General features: G+C 47.6%; 1 protein-coding gene across 2 annotated transcripts in view; it reads right to left on the reverse strand.

The window, feature by feature from the left end:
* Positions 1 to 907: 907 nt before the first annotated feature.
* ARHGAP4 (Rho GTPase activating protein 4) overlaps positions 908 to 8,661 on the reverse strand; it is a 114,838-nt gene continuing 107,084 nt past the window's right edge. For both annotated transcript variants that reach the window (XM_075324182.1, XM_075324181.1), the window contains exons 21-23: positions 8,149 to 8,295; positions 6,071 to 6,170; positions 908 to 3,267 (exon numbers count right to left, since the gene is read on the reverse strand). In XM_075324182.1, coding sequence (XP_075180297.1) covers positions 3,061 to 3,267; positions 6,071 to 6,170; positions 8,149 to 8,295 — 454 coding nt within the window. In that variant the 3' untranslated portion in view covers positions 908 to 3,060. The remainder of the gene's footprint in view (positions 3,268 to 6,070; positions 6,171 to 8,148; positions 8,296 to 8,661) is intronic.

Below are 8,661 nucleotides of genomic sequence, written 5' to 3' on the forward strand. Positions count from 1 at the left end.
CTGCAATAGACCAGGTGAGTGCTGCTGAGAGCAGTTCTGCTATTTATATGTGAGGCCGCATGGCACATTTTATAAAAATATTTTAGTGTAGGACTGCTTCAAATGAGATTTGCCGTGACGTGGCGAAGCAGCTCAAGAAATTGCAATTTTTTGCCAAAAATCTCAAAAAAAAAAAAAAAAAAAAAAAATTTTTATAATGCAGTTTGGAATATTTGATGCCTTAGTGCACACTGGTGCTGGCTCTTTGTTGTTTCTTTGTTGAATTGGTCGGTGGTTGACCTCCACCTTGCTATGCACCCCAATTTGGGATGTATTCCATCTGTATAGATTTTGGCGTTTGGTGACTGTTCACATTGGGTCATCAGGCTTTGTCCACAGGCTATATATATACTTCATGCAGCATTTGCTTGGACCTGTCCCGCCCACAGCCATGACTCAGTCATGGGTACGGGACTGCAATAGACCAGGTGAGTGCTGCTGAGAGCAGTTCTGCTATTTATATGTGAGGCCGCATGGCACATTTTATAAAAATATTTTAGTGTAGGACTGCTTCAAATGAGATTTGCCGTGACGTGGCGAAGCAGCTCAAGAAATTGCAATTTTTTGCCAAAAATCTCAAAAAAAAAAAAAAAAAAAAAAAATTTTTATAATGCAGTTTGGAATATTTGATGCCTTAGTGCACACTGGTGCTGGCTCTTTGTTGTTTCTTTGTAAAATTTAAAGGAGTTGTCTAATATTACAAGAACATGGCCGCTTTCTTATACAAATATCTCCACTCTCATCCATGGACTGTTTTGCACCTTTTTAATTAAAGGGATCTTGTCACTCGCCATAAATATGTAATTATCTTTGCCTCGTGTAAAAGCTGCTGTTCTCCTGAATCCGGAGATGTTTTTCTTTTGATCCTGCGCCTCTCTGTTCCTGAGATATGGCCCCTTGTATATACCGTAAATCAAAATGTTTAGCCAACTAGGCGTTGCCCTCCAGACTTGGGACCACACCTACTTGGCCAAAAAAAGACTAGATTTATATACAGTGAAAAGAGGGCCATATCTCAAGAACGGAGAGGCGCAGGGAAAAAAGAAAAACAACGTCGGATTCAGGAGAACAGCGGCATTAATATCAGGTACAAAAGTACATATTTATGACAAGGGACAAATATTTTTTAAGTGACTGGGGCTACACCTCCTTGGGGCAGATATATGAAAATTGTCTTAGTTGCCCATAGTAAATCAATCAGTTCTCAGCTTTCATTTTCCCTTAACAGATTAATAAATGAAAGCCAAGACAGACTGGTTGTTATTGGCAACAAGGATGGTTTTACTTTCTGTTTTGATTTGAATACTAAAGAAAACTGATAGTCTTAAAGGGAACCTGTCAGCTATTTCAAGCTCATCCATAGGTCTCCATTATGATACTGGGTTTTTCCACATTGCCTGATAAGCTTGCCTTAACCCTTTAATTCTAAAGAGAGGAACCTGCCATCCACTACTCCAATAAACATGGCTATTAAAGGGGTTTTCCCAAAAGTAGGCTCTAAAATTGGTGGCACCGACTGACAAGGATCCAAATTGGCCAATTTCTTATGAAATGAAGGAACTTTATTCAGTAAATCTCATATCCCGAAGAGAAATTCCATGAAGAAATCCCGAATTGTGCTCTGAGTTGTGCGCTGCGCCACCATGGCCTACAATTCCTCATCTCACCACATCCCACACAGTCTCCTTAGATTTTCATCTGCAGAGTATAGTGAACTCAATTGCTGGGCTCGCGCATGCGCAGTCTGTAAGCAGTACCGCGCATGCGAAACCATCAAACACCACCAGAATTTATAAACAAAGTGGTCACATGGAATACAAGTAGGTGGATAACACTTAAAGTTAAACCATTTGACAACCATGATTATTTTTACATTATGGACCAACTTAATGGTATTAAAGAGGATCTATCACTAGGTCAAAAGATGTTATTATTTTATTTCGGCCGCTCCCCTGACTATTCTCTTTTTTGTTTTTTTAAAATCCGTCATACGGTTCCAGAGATATGGGCCTTTTTATTTAGTGTTTATGTCCCTTACTAAGGGGGCGTGGCTCACAGGGTAACAGTGCAGCACAAAAGACACGCCCCCATAGAAGCCAGTGAGCCACGCCTCATTTGGAAAGACAAATGGAAATTTGCACTCAATAAAAAGGCCCATATCTCTGGAACCGTATGGTGGATTTTAAAAATACAAAAAGCTGAATACTCAGGGAAGCATAGAGAATAAAATAAAAGCAAAAAATTGCTTACTTTTACTGGGTGACTGGTCCCCTTTAAAGTACTATTAAATAGATTTCACTCAACTGACAAACGAATGATGCCTAATAGAAAGCAGAGAATGTAAAATGATGCATCTAGCGCCACCTAGTGACATCTATACGAATCTCTTTGATATTGTACGCTGGGTGTCGGCGTCTGTGCTATTCGCAGTGTAGTCATATTAGGTGACTACATTCCTACTGTGCGTAAAGTTGGATTGACCCCTTTATAACATGAAAGCTAAAAAGTGGACGGACTCTCCAGAAATGCCACCATCCTAACACGTCTAATGCTGGTTGATTGTATTATCGGTATAAAAGATGCGGGATCGTTAGTGGTGTTATTGGCTGTGCTTGTGCCAACCTGCTGGTATCATTCTACGGATCAGGAATCCGGTCTAGATGCCAGGAAACCTAAATGCCAGTGGGTTAAAAATGAACGTTGTTGACTTGGATAAGTGCCAATGCCGCTATCTGCAGCCAACGCAGTCTATATAAGTATCCTCTATCCCCCCAGTGCTTCCCAATTGGTTGGATGCTGGTTCTTTTTTGTGGGGGGGGGGAGAAGCTCCATTACCTTCGCACAACTGTGCTTTGTTTATGGCAGTAGCATTGACTGATACATAGAAACGAATGCAAATGTAAATATTATCACACATCCTTCCTTCCTCTATTGTCCTCCACTGCAATACTGATTTGTGCCCAGGCGGAGCGAGGCAGGTGGAAATGAATGGATTCTACGTTCCTTCTCGTTCCCCAAAATTCATCTTCGGAATACGGTTCTTCCTTGAGGTCCCTTTTTGCCCGCTGGGCTCCCCCGTACTGGCTCGAACACGCTTGGCGCATTAGGTTTAGTCTCCCGGGGTTTCGCTGCTTTGGTGGTTTCGCTCGCTTCCTCTAAGGCTCCGTGTCTCTGCGCTGCTTTACCCAACAGCTCTTTGAAAACACTGTCCATGTTTTTTGTCACAACCTGTTATGTAGAGGAGAGACAGAAATGCAATATTAGTTATTGCTGCTCATAGAAGGCCTATATTTGTGTCCCGTCGGGCTATGAGATGCAGAACTTGACGCTAAGGCTAAATCTGGACTGGAGCCCATTGTAATCATTGGGCACCAGGTATGAGTGTCACCTCTGAACAATCATTAGCTACACCCAGGGGCGCCCTCACTGGTGTATGGGGCCCAGAAGCAAGGAGGGAGAACCGGCCGCTCACCGAAAGCTGCCCCCCCCCTGCTGCTCTGCACCTATCTATGTGATAAGTGCAGGGGAGGAAGCTACCGGGAGATGAACGGAGGCTGTTGGAGCGGCAGCAGGTGAAAGGTCCTGAAATTACTTACATCAGGTCATGTGCCTGATCACGTGACCCGGCAGGTCCTGTAGCTGCTGCAGCCTCCATGCAGCTCCCAGCGTCTGCTCTCCTGGTCTGCACTGATCAGGAACGGCAACATGAGGTAATGTGTGTGTAAGGAAATGTGCTTGTAATGCTGTGTTTATATGTGCAGTATTTAACAGTTGTGTTTAATAGGTGCATGTATTAGAGCTGTGTATGTAGGTGCTGCAGTAGGGCAATGTGTTTGTATATGTGCATGTAAGCTGTGTGTGTCTATATTTGAATGAAGCGGAGCGGTGTGCGTCTGTGGGCATGGAGCGGAGCCTTGTGCGTCTGTGGGCATGGAGCGAAGCCGTGTGCGTCTGTGGGCATGGAGCGGAGCCGTGTGCGTCTGTGGGCATGAAGCGGAGCAGTGTGCGTCTGTGGGCATGGAGCGGAGCCTTGTGCGTCTGTGGGCATGGAGCGCAGCCGTGTGTGTCTATATTTGAATGAAGCGGAGCGGTGTGCGTCTGTGGGCATGGAGCGGAGCCTTGTGCGTCTGTGGGCATGGAGCGGAGCCGTGTGCGTCTGTGGGCATGGAGCGGAGCCGTGTGCGTCTGTGGGCATGGAGCGAAGCCGTGTGCGTCTGTGGGCATGGAGCGGAGCCGTGTGCGTCTGTGGGCATGGAGCGGAGCCTTGTGCGTCTGTGGGCATGGAGCGGAGCCGTGTGCGTCTGTGGGCATGGAGCGGAGCCTTGTGCGTCTGTGGGCATGGAGCGGAGCCTTGTGCGTCTGTGGGCATGGAGCGAAGCCGTGTGCGTCTGTGGGCATGGAGCGCAGCCGTGTGCATCTGTGGGCATGGAGCGGAGCCGTGTGCGTCTGTGGGCATGAAGCGGAGCCGTGTGCGTCTGTGGGCATGGAGCGGAGCCTTGTGCGTCTGTGGGCATGGAGCGGAGCCGTGTGCGTCTGTGGGCATGGAGCGCAGCCGTGTGCGTCTGTGGGCATGGAGCGGAGCCGTGTGCGTCTTTGGGCATGGAGCGGAGCCGTGTGCGTCTGTGGGCATGGAGCGGAGCCGTGTGCGTCTGTGGGCATGGAGCGCAGCCGTGTGCGTCTGTGGGCATGAAGCGCAGCCGTGTGAGTCTGTGGGCATGGAGCGGAGCCTTGTGCGTCTGTGGGCATGGAGCGCAGCCGTGTGCATCTGTGGGCATGGAGCGGAGCCGTGTGCGTCTGTGGGCATGGAGCGGAGCGGTGTTCGTCTGTAGTAAGCTCGGTTTTGCTCCCATATCGCGGTTCTGCTCCAATAAGCTCGCTTCAGTTCCCGTATCTACTGTATGTAGTCATCTTGGTTCTTTTGCAGTATCTATGTACGCAGTAAGCGCGGTTCTGTATATATATATATATATATATATATATATATATATATGCACCAGCCTGTTCATAAAGCCTGTTACCACTGCTGCTTTAAAGCAGCGGCCAGAGATGAACAGTCCAATGGCGGGCTGCCGCAACTTGAGGGCCACTGCTTTGTGATTGCCCCCCAGGCTAAATTGTGCCAGCCAGCCCCTGGCTACACCCCAGTATATAGGACTGACTACATAGTGTCACGGTCATGTCTCACTCCTTTCTGGGACTCTACATTTAAATGTTGTTTTGTTTTTCTTGGTGCTTAAAGAGTTAATGTCAGTTTTGCTGTGAGCAGTTTCCCAGCAGTGCTTGTCAGCGGCAGCTGCTTTGTAGCGACACCCCATTGTGTTTAAATAGTTGGTTTACCCAGCAATCCTTGATTATAAAAAAACATTTGTACTCTGGCCACCTTGGTGGAAGGAGCTGCTGTGGATTTGTATCTTCTCCATTTTGGTTGTTATTCCCCTGGTTGTCTCCCCTACCCTATGTGTTGTATTAGTGCAGTGATGGGTCTAGTGATCCTTACCTTCCCACTCACTAGCCAAGACTATCGTAGGGTCCTTTCAGGGCTTCAGGTTCATGCTCGGCGACAGGTGCGGAACCTCTATAGGGTCTGGCTAAGAGTGCAGGGAACAGTGGCAGGTAAGGGCAGGAGGTGCCCAATCTACCCTCTCACTAGTGCCATGGCCCACCATTGTTATTGTATTTATGGTGTCCCCCTTGTGGTGTGTTTTTGTTGCACGTCAGACATCTATTGGTCCGAACACATGTGCCACGTCTAAAGCGTGACAAGTGGATAGGCAAAAAGATCACAAAAACTACCTATATGTCATTGATTAACGTTACAGACTGCCACTGACCCTATGACAACACTTCCCGTTCTAAGCTATGATATCTTAGATGTGTATGAATACACATTCAAGATCCAGCAGTATTGTATAAACAATGATACAGATACTGATTAGGATCCATATGACACCACAAGGGTCCGTCAGCTTCCACTTTGTATATTTTCACTTTTTTTGTTCCCCACCCACATTAGAATAATTTGGAAAATGACCTTATCGACTTCTATGCCTTGACGATCACTTTGCCAGGTTTTCATTGCAGATGATCCCTTAGGCATACCGTCCATGTGGTTCCTCCTCTCCCCCGGAGTTCTTATAAAACGAAAAAAAAAAAAGATAAAACAAAAATAAAATCACCTTTATAAAAATATAATAATAATATAATTATTAGTGATGAGCGGGCTCTACCATACTCTGGTGCTCTGTACTTGTAACTAGTCATGAGCGGGCACTACCATGCTCGGGTGCTCAGTACTCATAACTAGTGATGAGCGGGCACTACCATGCTCTGGTGCTCTGTACTCGTAACTAGTGATGAGCGGGCACTACCATGCTCGGGTGCTCTGTACTGGTAACTAGTGATGAGCAGGCACTACCATGCTCGGGTGCTCAGTACTCATAACTAGTGATGAGCGAGCACTACCATGCTCTGGTGCTCTGTACTCGTAACTAGTGATGAGCGGGCTCTACCATGCTCGGGTGCTCAGTACTGGTAACTAGTGATGAGCAGGCACTACCATGCTCGGGTGCTCAGTACTCATAACTAGTGATGAGCGAGCACTACCATGCTCTGGTGCTCTGTACTCGTAACTAGTGATGAGCAGGCACTACCATGCTCGGGTACTCAGTACTGATAACTAGTGATGAGCGAGCACTACCATGCTCGGGTGCTCAGTACTCATAACTAGTGATGAGCGGGCACTACCATGCTCAGGTGCTCAGTACTCGTAACTAGTTATGAGCAGGCACTACCATGCTCGGGTGCTCAGTACTCGTAACTAGTGATGAGTGGGCACTACCATGCTCAGGTGCTCAGTACTCGTAACTAGTGATGAGCGGGCACTACCATGCTCGGGTGCTCAGTACTCGTAACTAGTGATGAGCGGGCACTACCATGCTCAGGTGCTCAGTACTTGTAACTAGTGATGAGCGGGCACTACCATGCTCAGATGCTCAGTACTTGTAACTAGTGATGAGCGAGCACTACCATGCTCGGGTGCTCAGTACTCGTAACTAGTGATGAGCGGGCACTACCATGCTCGGGTGCTCAGTACTCGTAACTAGTGATGAGCGGGCACTACCATGCTCGGGTGCCCAGTACTGGTAACTAGTGATGAGCGGGCACTACCATGCTCGGGTGCCCAGTACTGGTAACTAGTGATGAGCGGGCACTACCATGCTCGGGTGCCCAGTACTGGTAACTAGTGATGAGTGGGCACTACCATGCTCAGGTGCTCGGTACTTGTAACTAGTGATGAGTGGGCACTACCATGCTCAGGTGCTCGGTACTTGTAACTAGTGATGAGTGGGCACTACCATGCTCAGGTGCTCAGTACTCGTGACTAGTGATGAGCGGGCACTACCATGCTCGGGTGCTCGGTACTTTTAACTAGTGATGAGCGGGCACTACCATGCTCGGGTGCCCAGTACTTGTAACTAGTGATGAGTGGGCACTACCATGCTCAGGTGCTCAGTACTCGTGACTAGTGATGAGCGGGCACTACCATGCTCGGGTGCTCGGTACTTGTAACTAGTGATGAGTGGGCACTACCATGCTCAGGTGCTCGGTACTTGTAACTAGTGATGAGTGGGCACTACCATGCTCAGGTGCTCAGTACTCGTGACTAGTGATGAGCGGGCACTACCATGCTCAGGTGCTCGGTACTTTTAACTAGTGATGAGCGGGCACTACCATACTCGGGTGTTCAGTACTGGTAACTAGTGATGAGCGGGCACTACCATGCTCGGGTGCCCAGTACTGGTAACTAGTGATGAGTGGGCACTACCATGCTCGGGTGTTCAGTACTCGTAACTAGTGATGAGCGGGCACTACCATGCTCGGGTGTTCAGTACTCGTAACTAGTGATGAGCGGGCACTACCATGCTCGGGTGTTCAGTACTGGTAACTAGTGATGAGCGGGCACTACCATGCTCGGGTGCTCAGTACTCGTAACTAGTGATGAGTGGGCACTACCATGCTCCGGTGCTCTGTACTCGTAACTAGTGATGAGCGGGCACTACCATGCTTGGGTGCTCGGTGTCATACATCACTCCTGTCTTCACATCTTACCTTTCAACGTGACCTAGCAGCCTTGGACCAGGATGAGCCATAGGGAAAGGAATTCTGGACGCCTCCATGAACGGGCTGATTTTTCGGATAGGGCTCCCCTCGCTGCGTTTTCTGGGGGAGCATGCGCTATCAGAATTCACTCTTAACCTAAGAGAATGATAAGAAGACACTGGTTATTATGACAACTCTACCAGAGCTTTCCAAAGTGTAACTGCTTTTACTGAAAAGAACCCTTTCTTATATAGCAAAACAACCTCCTTTCCCCACACTTGGAATGTTTTCCTGCTCTTAATACAGAAGTGCCTCCTTGCTTGCATAGGATTTATATAGGGTCATAGGTTTCATGTATCTTTCTATGGACTCTAATATTGCATTGGCTTTTGCAGCTGCTGCCTGGCATTGAGTGCTGCTGCGTATAATAGGAATTACCTGTATACTCAAGACCTTCTTTTTTTCCATGTCCATTTTTTTTATTACATTATGGTTTGATAAAGTGGTTGCGTGGGCATCAGC

Source organism: Anomaloglossus baeobatrachus, chromosome 9, assembly GCF_048569485.1.
Source record: "Anomaloglossus baeobatrachus isolate aAnoBae1 chromosome 9, aAnoBae1.hap1, whole genome shotgun sequence".
Classification (NCBI taxonomy): Eukaryota; Metazoa; Chordata; class Amphibia; order Anura; family Aromobatidae; genus Anomaloglossus; species Anomaloglossus baeobatrachus.